General features: G+C 45.7%; 1 protein-coding gene and 1 long non-coding RNA gene across 6 annotated transcripts in view; one reads left to right on the top strand and one right to left on the bottom strand.

The window, feature by feature from the left end:
• Nucleotides 1-15112, bottom strand: part of LOC135897911 (uncharacterized) — a 145078-nt gene that overhangs the window by 40878 nt on the left and 89088 nt on the right. For 2 of the 3 annotated variants that reach the window (XM_065426603.2, XM_070533530.1), the window contains one exon: nt 5311-5634. The exons of the other annotated variant lie outside the window; for it this stretch is intronic. In XM_065426603.2, the coding sequence (XP_065282675.2) occupies nt 5311-5634 (324 nt within the window). The remainder of the gene's footprint in view (nt 1-5310; nt 5635-15112) is intronic. 3 annotated transcript variants of the gene reach the window in all.
• LOC135897913 (uncharacterized) overlaps nt 5549-15112 on the top strand; it is a 103041-nt gene continuing 93477 nt past the window's right edge. For all 3 annotated transcript variants that reach the window (XR_010563191.2, XR_010563190.2, XR_010563192.2), the window contains exons 1-2: nt 5549-5994; nt 13686-13919. This is a non-coding gene — a long non-coding RNA (uncharacterized lncRNA). The remainder of the gene's footprint in view (nt 5995-13685; nt 13920-15112) is intronic.

Here is a 15112-nt window from a genome sequence, read left to right as displayed (position 1 = left end):
AGGTCCCACCAATCCGGACGTTCGTTGCCCTATCCCTAAAAAGGGAACTTGGTCGGAAACGCAAGCACATCTATGGCCACAAACAGGGAAAGGAGGGGAACGTATGCTTGCTCCGATCGTACGCTGACAGGTGATGCCCATACCATCGCACTGACAGCGTCTCCGACATGGACATGCCAATTTGTGTGACTCACAGGTGATGGCTGTATTATCCTAATTGTACAAAGCACCCCTGAACGAGGTAATCCCACGCCGGTCATAAATCATCTGTTTTTAGAATAATTTTGACGAAGCCGTCGGCCCATTTGACATAGTCGCGCGAGCCGTGACTGGAGGTTGTCGTGGGACGAACGGCCGATTACAACAACCGCTAGAAAGAGGGCAGCTCATCGGCACCCCTTGAAGAGGCCTTGGTCACCCGGGAGCTGCAGCTCCGGCTTGAAGTCCCGGGCTCGCCGGAAAGATCGCGTCCAATGGTCATTTAGGAGGGAGGATTGGCTGCAGGTCTTAGGCTCGGAACTGGTATTTTAGCGACCAAATCCGACCAGCGCCCGAGCAACGATAAGACAAGCGTCTAAACCCTCTCCGATATAGGCCCGGTAATCATACCCTCTCCCTTAATTAATCCTGAGGTCAGAACCAGTGAGCGCTAGAAAGACAGCCAAAGAGGAGCACCACGAAAAGAAACCTAACAAAATAACTAGTAAATTAAATTTCAGACCCTAAACAAAATTCGAATGATAGCGTGACTAACGTTTTGGTCACTTTCGTTTCTATCGTGTCTCAAAGAAGGCACCACTCACGCAGCTCTGAGGCAAACGATAAACTCATCGAGATCGTTTAGACCACAAAAGACAAAAAAAAACAAAGAATTTATGTTCCTCATCGAGGCATGAACACCTATCTAACGACATGGCTCATGAGTCGGCTACTTTAAGCCACCTTTGTCCCTCCCCATCGAAACGGCCCCAACACCGCTGTCAGTTTGGTCACGGTACGGTGAGGTAGAAATTTCAAGATCTGGAATCCTCCCCCGGCAACGTCTCCCGTGTCCCCTCGATAGGGTCGCCGACTGACAGCTTTTGGACCATGCGGAGGACACGGGATGCAAGACCTAGCTTGCCCTATGCCATCAACGGTCATTCCATGTGCTCGCGGTTTGCTGTCTCGTCCCTGAGGAGGAGGCCGTAAACGCGCGAATACCGATTCTCACTTTTTTTCTCTCTCTCGAGATGAACTCCCGCTAAGTGACAATTCGACTGGCACGGTTCCGATGCGCATGTCTCAGCCAAGTTCGACATCTCGGCCGCACCCTTACTCGCAGAGACGCGCTCTGTCCTGTCGTTATCAGCCTTTCGCGACGCCTCCGTTTCCTGAATCGCCACAACGAACCCTTTTCCGCTCTGCGCGATGGCCTGTCCCTCTGTCTCCCGCGTGGTGATATGGCGCCTTTAGCGAGATTTCCATGCACCGAATACTTCGCTCTTTTGATCCTCCGCCACCTGAACCAATGTTTCACTGTCAGGTGCTCACCGATAGTGTCACACTTAAACCCTCAAGCGTCGGGTTCATGCCCTGCCTGACCGTCATGGAATTCACTCGATTTGGCGATTCTGGAACGTCCCTCCAGTGTGGTGATACGAGGAAGGTTTTGAGCACCTCTTTCACATTGTTAGGGCTACTGAAACAAGCCTCGATCCCGCAAAGAAAAGCTTTTTGGATCGCCACTGCATGCAAATACTTCACTCTCTATTTTCGGCAATGCCAGGAAGTCACCCAAACGCTGAGGCACAAGGCATCCAGCCCTAGACTAACCCTCATAGGGTTGCAGGAACAAACGTCGTCCCCGCAAAGAGGGCTCTGCAGGATGGCCGCTAGCTCGGTTTCGGTGTACGACTGCACTGAGCAGTCACAGATGTTGGAGCCCTGAGCCACCTCCGCTCCGCTCTGCCACGACGGGTTTGGCTAGGCCGCCAGGTAAAGCGCTCTGCTTTGGGAGCAACTGGGTATTAACGCGACAGCAATAAGGAGCTCGTGTCGCAGAAAAGCCGGTGTCATCGGCGTCGGCGGTGTTCGTCGGGAGCGAAAATATATAATTATATAATTATGGGGTTTTACGTGCCAAAACCACTTTCTGATTATGAGGCACGCCGTAGTGGGGGACTCCGGAAATTTCGACCACCTGGGGTTCTTTAACGTGCACCTAAATCTAAGTACACGGGTGTTTTCGCATTTCGCCCCCATCGAAATGCGGCCACCGTGGCCGGGATTCGATCCCGCGACCTCGTGCTCAGCAGCCCAACACCATAGCCACTGAGCAACCACGGCGGGTGTCGGGAGCGAAAAAGTGGCGGAAGGCAATTCATAAATAAAAACAACTTGCAAGATAGGCTGGGTGAGAATCGAACCAGGGACTCCGGAGTGTAAGACGGAGACGCTACCACTCAGCCATGAGTTCGTTGGTTCTAAGCAGGACAAAAGCACCTCTACTGAATGCAGTGTTGCCTTAGAAACGTACCGCAGAAAGTTATACTGCGGTGTATATCGGTAATTAGGAGCATGTAAATTACAGAAGTCGCAGTTAAACTCGTGGCGAAGTACGTTTCCGCTACATTTCTGCGCTCAAAGCACACGCAGAGCTATCTTGCGGCAAACACAGAAGACTCCCTCCGCGCAATGTATGGCGCTGCCTCGACAGGCGGCGCGCCACTCCCCCGCTTCTCCCCTTCGTCTCGTTTGAGTGCATTGGGAACGTGCGGGGACTGGTGCGAGGATGGCACAATACCCTTGCGTTTATTAAGTTTTCTCGCTCTCTCCCCTTCCAACTTCCACCATGCGTCACTCAAACCCACGCGCTTAGGTGACGCGGCTCCTCTTTCCGCTGACAGCACGATTCCTAGGTGCAGCATCCGATGAGAGACGCCTTTGATGTGATCACTGCGCCATAGCGCGTCTGGTAGGAAACCATCCCTTGCGATGTGTGCCGTGCTGGTGGCGAGTAGTCATGCGTGTGCGTGGGGCTCCCAAGCAAAATAGAGGACGATCCCAACGAGGCGCCAGGCCCATGATAAAGTCCGCCTTCATGGCACGGCGCGGCCCGGCTGTTCGTGCCGATCACAGCGTTTCGCTCGCGTAGATCATTTCTTCCTCCGAGACACCGAGTTCTTTGGTTTGTTCCGCTTGCTCAGGCGCACGTTTCGTCTTTGTGTGACACAAGAGCATGTCGAGCGAATGAGTGGGCGGCGCGAACGGGGTCGGATAACGCTATGGCGTTCCACTCTTGAAGACGAAGCTTAAGTGTCCTCCAAGTCACCAAAACTTCTGAGTCAATACAAGATTTGCCTGAAAAAAGGACTGGTTGTTTCAATTGCACCGCGGCCGACACTTTATACCAGCAGATAAGTGAAATGTGGTCAGTCACTGTGCGTCATTAGATGGCACCACCAACCTGCAGTGTTTTTTTTTCTTTTACTACGTTTTTTTGTTTATTAGATGGTTTTCGCTTTCCTTAATATTCTTTTTGCTCATTCAGCCTGAGTATATCACTCGCCTGTTACAAGGGGTTCGGCCACATGTTCAATTCAGCACAGCTAAAGTTCCCCTTTCGGTGAGGAGGGCTGTCACACTTGCTGCCACTTCGTCCTGTCGCACAAAGTGAAATAAAGTTAACTCGTGCATTTGTCTAATCACGGCTCGGCTCGCAAAAACACGGTGCGATCCGAATGCTACTACTCTTTAGCGTGAAGTATGCACTATGGTAAAGTAGGCGATGCGTAGTCCTCGACCGGTAGGGCATTGCTACACTTACCGTACGGTAGTGTGTCAGTGCTAAAGCTCTCTATTATTATGGGGTTATTAGTAATGATCCGGGAGACTGGAATAAACCAGATTCTCTAGTTGCTTCCTAATATCTGTGCTTGTTATTTATGGAGGGCAGGTGCCTGTGCATTTTTTTTTCTGAATGGATAATTAAATGCACCACCTGTTCTCGAAGCACTTATCCAGCCCGCCATAGCTCTCTGACCAATGGAAAAGGAAAATAAACCCATTGATAGAATAAAAGGAAAGAAGCCAATTTATTTAAATGAAAGGGTTAGTTGTGACAGCGAGGGAACAGGTCAATTTTCTAGCGGATAGACCTAAACGACCTTTCGAGCGCTCCTTGGTTGATGCGAATTCGTTCGTTTTCCCTGCGCTAGAGTTATCTCTTTTCTCATCATTTTTCATGGTTCGAGCACTTATTCTTCACTCTTTCCAACATGGTTATTTGTGATGCGCCATTGCTTTTTTCACTATTCATATGAATGAGGCTCATACTATTGCACCTGCAGTTCACAATGTTGCGCTAAGCTGAAGGAGTGTTCTAGATATTCACTGCTGCAGGAGGTCACATTATGGCGGTGTAAAAATTTAGCCGCGAAGCTTGCGGGCTTGTTCGCCAGCATCATTTACAAATAGTTCCGGCGCGGGACCCACAGGAGTAGGCCCGTTTAACAGCGCGCAATAGCCAGTTTGAAGCATGTCACAAATATTTCTGCAGAATTAATTTCACGATGACTTTCATGGTAATTGCTACTGCCTTGCAAAGAGTGTAGCGACACATCCAGTTACCGAAGGCACCTTTCTTTATAATCTGTAGCGGACATTCTGAAATTACCGCAGCTTCGGCTATTTTTGACACACACTGACTTAAAGATCGTACCACTTTGCTAAGGCACTTGCAAGCCAGGGTCGGCCATGAGCACAACGCCATGACGGCGCTTGCAAGGCGATGATGAAGTCACAGCGATTAAATGACGGAGGAATGATGTCAAGGCAATGATGAAGACATTTTGAGCACGATAGCAGGACGACAATAGGACGAACATTCTGAAGTATTGACTATAGTGTAAAGACAATATCATTACAACGAATGTATGAGGACAATGGCGAGGTGATGACTGCGTGACAATAATCTGATGGCAAAGTTGGAACGGCCATGATGGAATGACCGCGAAGGCATTAGGACCAAGCGCATTTCAATATTTATTGCTACACCTGTGAGATAACTTAGGCCATTGTATGGTCGCAAAGGTCTCAAAAAGATAGATTTACCATGCCTCAGTTGGCAAAAAAGACTAGTTGCATAATCCTCATCCATGTTATCATTTAAGATTCAAAACGCACACAAGGTGAGCATGCTTACCCGTTAAACGTGCGTGTATGCGGGATGGTGGCCACAAAGCAATACTACCATCGTAAATTTATTGCGCTAGGCAAAGAATATCAAAATATTCCCAGTACCCTCTCACCACTTGCGCAAGCACTCACCGATATAGAGTAGGCAAGCTTGTGGCGCAGCTGCGGCGGCAACGAATTGCGGACGTCGTTGAAGATACGGGCTGCATACTGGCGGGCCCCGCTGCAGTAGACGGCACTGCTGAGGCGCAACGTGTGCGTCTTCACGACTACGTACTTGACCACCGACATCGCACGAGGCAGGTTATACACCGACATCAGCGCTAGCTTCGGTGGCACGGCAAGAATTACGGAAAAGTTCAGAGAACGCAGGTCGGCCATGAAGGCAATCAAATTATCGGTGTCATTTGGGCTCCCGCAAGCGTCGCCCGGGTAGTCCCAGTCCACGTACACGCCCTGCGTAGAGAAGAACTGCAGCTGTGGGCATAGGAGTGGCGTTGCAGCCAGCATCGCTGACACTCGATCCTTCAACTTCATGCAGGCCGTGGCTTGGTTAGCGGGATTCCTTGGCCATGGTGGCAGTTCTGCGACGAGTGCCCCACCGCTTACCTGCTTGCGCCTCAAGTGGGCCGCCCCTCGCCGATCGCCGAGGCCTTTGGAACCACTTTCCTCTGGCAAACTCGGGCAGCCCAATCGACAAGAACAGCAGTTCCAGCCGAACTTATAAAAGGCCCCGCACTACAGACCGGCTTCAGTGGGCACAGCAGGGGTGCTACAGCCGACATGGCTGATATTCGTTCCTTCCCCTTCATGCAGGTCTGTAATGCCACTTGCCTTTATGCTAAATGCTCTAGCAATAGATGTCTTCTACTCCCGTGCCCCAAGTGTTGTGTCATTTGAGTGATGAATGCTTTTTCTTAATGTGACAATTGTTTTGCTGTAGTGACATTGAAACCAATCCTGGCCCTGACGTCAGCTCTAAAAAAGAAATCTTACAGCTTTTAAGACTTGAAACGCAAGACAAGCGGTCTAACTCAGGAACAGGTGGATCTGTTGAGCGCCATAAACGAAGTCAAGGAGGCACAGAAATCGCTAGAAGATAAGTTTGCTTGAAGGGCGAAAGGTTGCTAAAAGTCGGGGCCAGAACTTCTACCAGTGACCGTTAGGAAAATGCCGTTCATGCTGCGCAGAAATCTATTTCGGATATAACGCGACAGAAAAACCACATTAACTTCCGCCTAATTGAGCTTGAGGATAGGTGTCATCGTAACAGCCTAGTTTTCTTTGGTGGAACTGATAATAAGGAATCACGGAGTAAAAGTGAAGGAAAGATTATCGGCCTCCTAACACGACACATTGATAGCAATTTAACTTCAGACGCTATTGAACGAGCTCACCGCTTACCAGGAAAATACATCCTACCCTACACCCTACCCACACCCTACCAGAAAAAAAAAGTGCAGACCGCTCATTGCCAGGTTTTACAAGTCTAAAACTCAACACAACATTCTGTTTCAACCCTCCAAACTATGATCTTGTAACATACCTGTTACCGAAGATACCTCATTTGCCGCTCGTCAGGCTCCAAAATGTTCGATTTTTCGCTAAAGCATTGCCCAAGTCGCCTCCTTACCACCTTCGATATGATAAACACTTTGTCAAGGACATGTGCTATACATACGATCGCAGTAGAAGTAGCGTGCAGGAATGAAGTTGCAATCCTGCTTTAAACAACAACAGTGTTAATGCCAATAGTGATCCCAATGGAAATGCCTCCAACACACGCGCCCGCTCACACCATGGCAATTCGCTAAAACACCATCCCAAGGGTACACCGAAATAAGAATTGACGAGGGGAAGCGGTGTCTTGTCCTCTTCATGTTTATTGGTTCCGGTTTTATTTACTATATTTACGAGCATCATGAAACGTGGTGATGAACTTGACATTAATGTATGTGCGTGTGATGTTGATGTAATTGTCCTAACGGAAACATGGCTTAACCCGCGAGTGCGCAGTACGGAACTTTTCCAATCGAACAAGGCCTATGATGTATATCGCTGTGAGTTATCTGCAGGACGGCGGTGTTTTGACAGCAGTAGCGCAAGGCATCGCATCGTTTTGTGTGGACACCGAATGAAATATAGAAATTGTGTGGGAGTGTCTTAGACAAAAAAATATACTCGAATCGTAGTATGAAAGAGTGCAGATTTTCGGGCTATTTGGTTCGTTGCATCAATTGGCCATAGCTCTTGATTGACAGTGACATGAAGTACGACAAGACGTGCGCTATCTGCACTCAATCTATCTGCACTAAATCTGCATTCCTTGATTTCATTTCAAGTAAAACAGGGCCTTTTTTATTAGCGCACGTCTTGATGTCTTGCATGACCCTGTCAATCCAGCGCTATGACTTCATTTGGTCGCATTATGAGCCTGCTATCGCCCTCCTTCCCTACCCCCCCCCCCCCCCCAATGCCGCGTCAAGTTTCCTTGATGACTTACATGATGACTTACAGTAAATGTTATTGTTAGCCTGTATCCTTCCTCCCCAATCAATTTTCTAGGGGACTTTAATTATCCGAACATCACACGGCCGGATGGACTTCCACTACATAACTCATTCTAGTCACACTGGCAGGATTTTGTGGACAGGTGTGCATTCTTAAATTTCACGCAGATGGTAACAAAGCCTACAAGAATTTCCACAGGAACATCTAGTATATTAGACCTTATTTTGTCTACACACCTACGTCTCATCTCAACACACACGTACTTGCCTGGTTTTAGCGACCATTCGCTGCTTCATTTCGACATTAACGTTTCTTTTTTCCGACACTCGAAGCAAAAGAATTTATCCGCGTCTACAAAAAAAAATAAATTATGACATTATTAAGGACTGTGCACATATTTTGATGCATGCGTCATTGATTTTGATACAAGTAATATTGAAGAAAACTGGGTTCTATTTCGGAATAAATTCGCGCAGCTTATCACTGCATACGTTGGCCTGAGACGCATTCGGTGCGACAAACATCACCTTGGTTCATAAAACAGCTCAAGCGTTTTTCAAATAAGAAAAGCATTTTTTTTAGCAAAGTTACGAACAGCAGGAAATCACTGGATCACAATGTTGAAGCCGAGAGCCACTCAGCAGTCTGTCACGCCAAAGATTATTACTCTACTAACACTCTCCCAGCCCTCTTATTAGGCAATCTTAAAGCATTTTGGAGAAGCGTAAATGTGACGGAGATTAGTGCTATTTCTTTTACTCATTCTGAAAATGAACCTATACAACCCGAACAATGCGCCTCAGTGTTTAACAATGTTTTTTCTTTCCGTCAATTTTTGTTCATGTCGAGTTGACTGTGTTAAATATATGTCACGTCATGATTATCCTTTGATGTCCCCTATCATGTTCGATCACTCTGGAATAGTATGCCTAATGGAGTCGCTAAAGGTTTCTTCGTCTTGTGGAACTGACAGTATCAACTCTAATTTCTAAACATAGGTCATCATTGTTTTGGGCTAAACTCTTCCAGCAGTCGCTTGATCATGGTATCCTTACTTTTGATTAGAATATTGGGAACGTGGTTCCTGTTCATAAATCAGGCAACAAACATTCTTCAATAAATAATCGACTCATTTCGCTAACAAGTATCCCTTGCAAGCTGATCGAGCACATATCGTATAATCATACCTTTACCTTTTTGGAATCAAATTCTTTGTTTACATAATCACAACATGGCTTCGGGCGTTCGTTTTTTTTGTGAAAATCAATTACTTCTTTTCACTCACCATTTGGACTCTATACTAGAGAATAATTCCAGAATCATTTGGGTCTTTCTAGACACCTGGAAGGTTATTGATAAGGTTACTTATGTGCTGCTTATGCAGAAACTTTGCACCTTGAAGCTTGAGCATAATGTACTTATCTAGCTTGAATACTTCCTAATCAATTGCCGACAGTGCGTTTCGGTCAACGGTCATGTTTCATCCTTAATTAACGTAGCATCAGAAGTTCTTCAGGGCTCCCTTTTAGGTCCATTACATTTTGTAATATACATTAACGATTTGCCTGATTGTGTGTCATCTTCAGGTCACCTATGCGCCGATTACTGCGTACTGTATCGTGAGATTCGTGATCATAAGGACCAGGAAATTCTACATAGTGATCTAAATAACATCGCCGCTTGGTGTAAAAACTAGCTCATGGAACTAAACCCCAAGAAATGCAAGCTTATGACTGTTACAAGACGTGACGTGTGTGTGCCTGCATATATGCTTAACCATGTCGAGCCAGAACAACGTCCATCGAACTGTTATTTAGGTGTAACTATATCGTCTGACTTATCCTGGAAGTGTCACAGTGACTCCAGAATCAATAACGCAAATTGTATGTTAGGCTACTTGCGGCGAAAATTCAGCAAATCCCCTTCATCAATGAAACTACTATTGTATAAAACACTAGCTCGCTCTGAGTCGAAATAAGCTGCTGCTATTTGGGACCCATAAAATGCTACTCTGGCTAGTTAACTTGAAATGGTTCATAATAATTCCACTCCTTTCATTCACTTAAACTACGGTCGTACTTCTAGAATAACTTTTATGGAAAACAACTTGTGTCTACCATTTTTATCACTGCGCAGGAAGGCTCTTCGCGTGTGCCTATTTTATAAAGTATTTCATCATCGCATCCTTAGCAGTGAGCTCATTCTAGCACTTACTTATCTGTCATTTCGAGTTGATCGCCGTCATAAAGTAAGAGACACTTTTTGTCACACAAACGTGTTTTTATATTAACTTATTCCACACACAACTAACAACTGGAACCACCTTCCTGATGATATCGTGTCAATCAAAGTCAGCGCACTTTTCCGCTGAACCTTGCTTGCTTTTAAGCTGTGACCATGCACGTGGTCACATGCGCTGTTTGGGCAAGCGGTGTTGCTCCGCTTTTTTCTTTTGTCCAGTTCAGATGTCGCTAGGTTTATATAATTTTGAATGTCATAATATTCCTGTTATTTGATTTCTTAATAATAACGTCCACTGCACATGTCGCTTGCATTATATGAACTTGCAGCAATTGTTGTTACTATTTTTCGCGCGTACCTTGCTCCCCTCTATAATGTCTTGGTGCTTGAGGGTATGTGAAATAAATAAATAAATAAATAAATAAATAAATAAATAAATAAATAAATAAATAAATAAATATTGTATGCATCGGCGCAACAAATGAACTCATCCAAGAACACACATGACGTGAGCCATGTGGACATGGGCAAAGGCACAAAATCTGTGCAACGTGTAGAAGCAGGTTATCACAAACGGGCTCCATTCCATATTCTTGCTGTTCTTCTCACATGAGACACTCCCACGATCGAGATGCGGTGACCGAATTGCAGTGTTCCCGTTTTTTGAAGCACGGCCTGCTGACTGTTTCTACCTAGAGTGATCAGAAAGCACAGAAATGGGATAGATTTCCCCGCAGTTCTAATTTATGCTTAGGTTGCATCAGTTTAGGGCAAAGAACACAGAACAAGCTTGTTAAAAAAGCAATCCCCTCCCAGAGCATTTCGCATGGTCATTAAATATCTTTAGTTTCAGAGAAATTACAGGTTTGCTTTTCGTTTGCGTACTCAAGATGTTTGAATCACAGCGAAACTCAAGCGAAATTTGGGTGCCTGGGTAAGTAAAGCCCTTGTGTTTCCTCACCGGAAACTAATATTTTGACGAAAATAAGCTTTGCTGGCTGCCTTCACACAGGGTTGACTTCTCTAGAATCTCACTATGTCACTTCCAGTTCCTCCTAAAACATATTTGTTCCGCGACTTCGGATGTATGAACAAGACAATGTATAAAATAATACCTCTCAAAGCCCAGTAAACGCAGCAGTAGTCAGTGCTAAAAATATTTTCTAGGTAAGAAAATTGTGGAGATCCCATGCACAGTGGAAATCGATGTAAGCGAAGCATTCTGCGCTGTCTGGTTTTATTGACGATAATTAGCAGTGATATCCACGGCGAAGGCTTCATTTCTTCAACGTTTAATCCTACATGAAAGTGGCGAGTCGATGCTAAAAGTTACTTTGCGTGCACCACTGTGGTTTATCTGTGTAGTAAACAGAACACGCAGAGAGAGGTGAAAGCTTGAGGCGTTGTTGTGCGCCACACTTCATAACCTTCGAGATGGTCATTGTCATGACCTCTTATGGCACATCGCATCGTGGCAGAACTGTTAAACTTGAATTAGATTGTGGGGGTTTACGTGTTAAGACCACAATCGGATTAGTAGTACACAGTAGTGACGGACTCTGGAGTAATTTTGACACCGTGATGCTCTTTAACGTGTTACAAAATCTAAGTGCACGTGTGTCTCTATTTCGCCCCCGTCAAATTGTGGCTGCCGTGGTTGCGATCAAATTCACGACCTCTAGCAATGCCATGACCGCAAAGCTGCCGCAGTGGGCACAGAAATGCTCATTTCAAGGTCGACCGCTTCCCTAGCGTCGCCTGCACCATGCGGTGCGCTTTAATTAATGCGGCTGTCTTTCTGTCCGACCTGCGTAACTTATCCGCTTGGCCAATTCGCATGGTCTTGATTTTACAGAAATGGCAGGAACTTACTCTACCGTAGCTTGAACTTAAGCTTATCCATTATTCCAGCAACCACTGTTGTATAGTGGTAGGGTTTCCTTGCCTCTCACGTCAGCTTCCCCCTTCCCTCTTTGCATGGAAACCGCTTCTTCTCTTGCCTCCTCTCTACAGTTCTATCTACGTCCCCTCTTGGCTCACAGGTTAGTAGAAAAGGAAGCGCTGCAGTTTCTGCAATGCTTTTGAGGGGGTTCGCCGATAACTACACCTGTCAAGAGGGAGCTTCGGCCGGCATTGTGCGCATTCGACGTGGTATAGTCGAAACCAGTTTCTCGCGTCGCCTTTCTTCTCTGACTCGCTCCCGTCATGTATAAACATGGTTTGAACCACTTCCGCACTCCACCCCCCTTCTCCACGTGGTGTGCCAGACAGCAGCAGCCGCAGCAGTAGTGGAAAAGTCAAGTAAGAGGCAAATATAACAATTAGTATATTTACATAAAAACGCCACGGGATGAGAGTATCTGTGATGCTGTCGCCCTCTGCCATACCTCCATCAAGAGCCATCTAGCTTGCCTGCCCCACCATTTACCTGCTTGCACGAAGTGCCCTAGTTCGAGGTGGTGGAGCACGGGGGATCGGAAAAGTGTACTGAGGCCAGCGTTACCGTTCGCACATACAATTTTGTTGTGAAAATAGGAAATATTATTGTGGTTGCAAGTTAACTAAATATATCTTCACGATTAATATTGGGGGCCCACGGTAAAACTACAACTGAGGCAGTGCCGCTTGGCTTGGTTTGGGCTTCTTTCAATATAGAGCAGAACTACCCTTGAGGAACTGATCAATATTGATAAAAAAAGTGGCAGGCTAATGTACAAATTCTGTGGAGTTCAAGACTATAAACATATTTACAACGGAACCTCCCTCATTGTCTGTCTAACGTTTGCAAATTACCCGATCCAATTTTCGTCTACCCAAAACTTTTATACGCCTCATCTCTTTGGCCCCCTTCCGCTCATTTATCAAAGTAATGTTCATGAAGCAGTTCAGAACGGAGCACCGTTATATTTTAAGCAACTATGACAATCATTCAAGTGTCACTAGGCTGAAACTCGATCAATACCTGCAACCATTGCCCATTCGCCGTCAAATGTCTCTCCAATGCCGGTTGCACAAGTAGGTCTACAGCAATAAAGTAATCTCGTTACTCCTTGAACACCTCCTGTAATGACCACAGTTTCAGGCGCGTAGTTGATAACACGAATGGTTTTGACACATCCGCACTTCCACAAGCCATCCGCATGTGGAATGATCTTCCCGATAAGTTCACCTATGATGATAACCTAAATACGTTTCGCCACAAGTTCTAGGTACATTTTCTTTCATTAACGTTATTACATGGATTGGTCGTTCAAGCTGTTGCATTGTTTATTTTATGATGTGTGGCATTGTCTTTTTCGTTTTTAGTCTAACGCTCTTTTGGTGCTTATTTCGCAGTGGTGTTCTTTTGTGTTGCGGTATTGTTCATGTGCGTTGAACCTCCTTTTTTGTTGTTGATTTTGAAAAGTATTTTTGCTATTTTTTGCTGCGTTTCGTTTCTTGTTCACTTGCTTTGTAACCCTGTTCCTGAGCAGTTTGCTTGTTTTTTTATTCTAGCAACTAAACACCCCTTACCCAATTTCCTTTGGGCCTTTAAGGTATCAATCAATTAATTAATTAATAAAAGAACATGGACGCAGATTGGAGGGAGAGGTCGAGAAAGTTGGCAACAAAGTACAAACATGCTGATAGCGTTAGTAGACCACCTGGAGTTAAAAACGAAAGTGGCATGGTTTACGCAGTGGCATGATTCACGCAGTGGCAGCAGTGGACGGCAGACGGAACGCGTTCTTACAAAATTCTACGCTTGTGCACAGGAAGCCACTGGGATATCACGAAAGCCTTGGGTATCATCGGAGCTGCGCCTGCACGCCTGGCTGACAGCCGAAGAATAATTGTGCCGATTTTCGCATCGATAACTGCGGACAAGCCACGTGACCACACTCTGGCTACAAAATTACGGACACCAGTGGCTGTGCTGGCATTCACGCAGTGGCAGCTGTGGACGGCAGACTGAACGCGTTCTTGCAAAATTCTACGCTTGTTCACAGGTTGGTGGTACTTTTAGCCTCTCTTGTAAGGACTGTAGATCTGGTTGTGTCCACTGCTGCCACAGTGAGGTGTTTATTAGAGCATCCTTGGTGATCTCGGATATGGAAGAAAAAGAGTGTTTGACATGTCATAGTGTGTTGCCTGAAGATGGCGGGTACATAACATGCACTGGTTGCAAGTACTCGTACCATCTAGGTAAATTCTCGGGGGTGAAAACATCGAATTTCCGTGCCAAGGGTGACTCACTAAAATCTAGCTGGAACAGTGCAACATGTGAACTTGGAAAAAAAAAGATGTGTCAACACCGTAACACCGACAGAAGACTCAAACATTCAGAAGAGATTGAAAGAGCTAGATGAAAAGATAACCCTCATGCTTCCCCTCGTCACTATAGTTGACAATTTGACACAACTATTGAAAAAACTCAAAGACATTGAAACATCGATACAGCACCTTTCCGACAAATATGATACAATATTAAGTAAGTTAGACAAGCAAAACTCTGACATTGCAGTCTTGGAAAGAAGGGTCGAGGCCATAGAATCGGGAACGTCCGCAAGCACGAGGGAAGTCAAACTGCAGCTGAATGAACTGGAACAGTACAGTCGCAGGCAAAACATGGAAGTACATGGCCTCATAGTGTAGGAACACGAAGACCTGCTCACGAAAATGAATGATCTTGCATGCAAACTTCAGCCACCGCTGCTTCAGAACAGTAACCTTGATGCGCCTCATAGGCTACCTGCACGAAAGGGAAAGAAGCCTATCCTTCTTGCTCGGTTTTCATCCGTCCTACATAAGGAAGAGTGAGTGCGCAATCGCTCGCGCCTTGAGAATGAAGCACCAAACGCGAAATTTTTGGACAACCTGACACCTTTTAACAAACGCCTTCTTTGGCTAGCAAGTGGAAAAGGCAGGGAAAATACCTATCGGTTTGTGTGGCAAAAGAATAGTCACATATTTGCACAAAAAACTGAAGGCGCCAACGCGATTCGCATCCACGATGAAAGTGACATTGATAACATATGATGTGCTATTTAGATGGTGTATATCTACTGTGAATGACAGTTCAAATGGATAACAGTCCTTATCACGATGTTAACTCTTTTAAATGTATGAAGGTTTCAAAATCCGGATGCTTTTTCTTTTATCATCTGAATGCATGCAGTTTTAGAAACAAAGAAGAAGAAAT

This window comes from Dermacentor albipictus, chromosome 2, assembly GCF_038994185.2.
Source record: "Dermacentor albipictus isolate Rhodes 1998 colony chromosome 2, USDA_Dalb.pri_finalv2, whole genome shotgun sequence".
Classification (NCBI taxonomy): domain Eukaryota; kingdom Metazoa; phylum Arthropoda; class Arachnida; order Ixodida; family Ixodidae; genus Dermacentor; species Dermacentor albipictus.
Note: the sequence above shows the minus strand (reverse complement) of the source record. Positions and strands in the feature narration are given on the sequence as shown.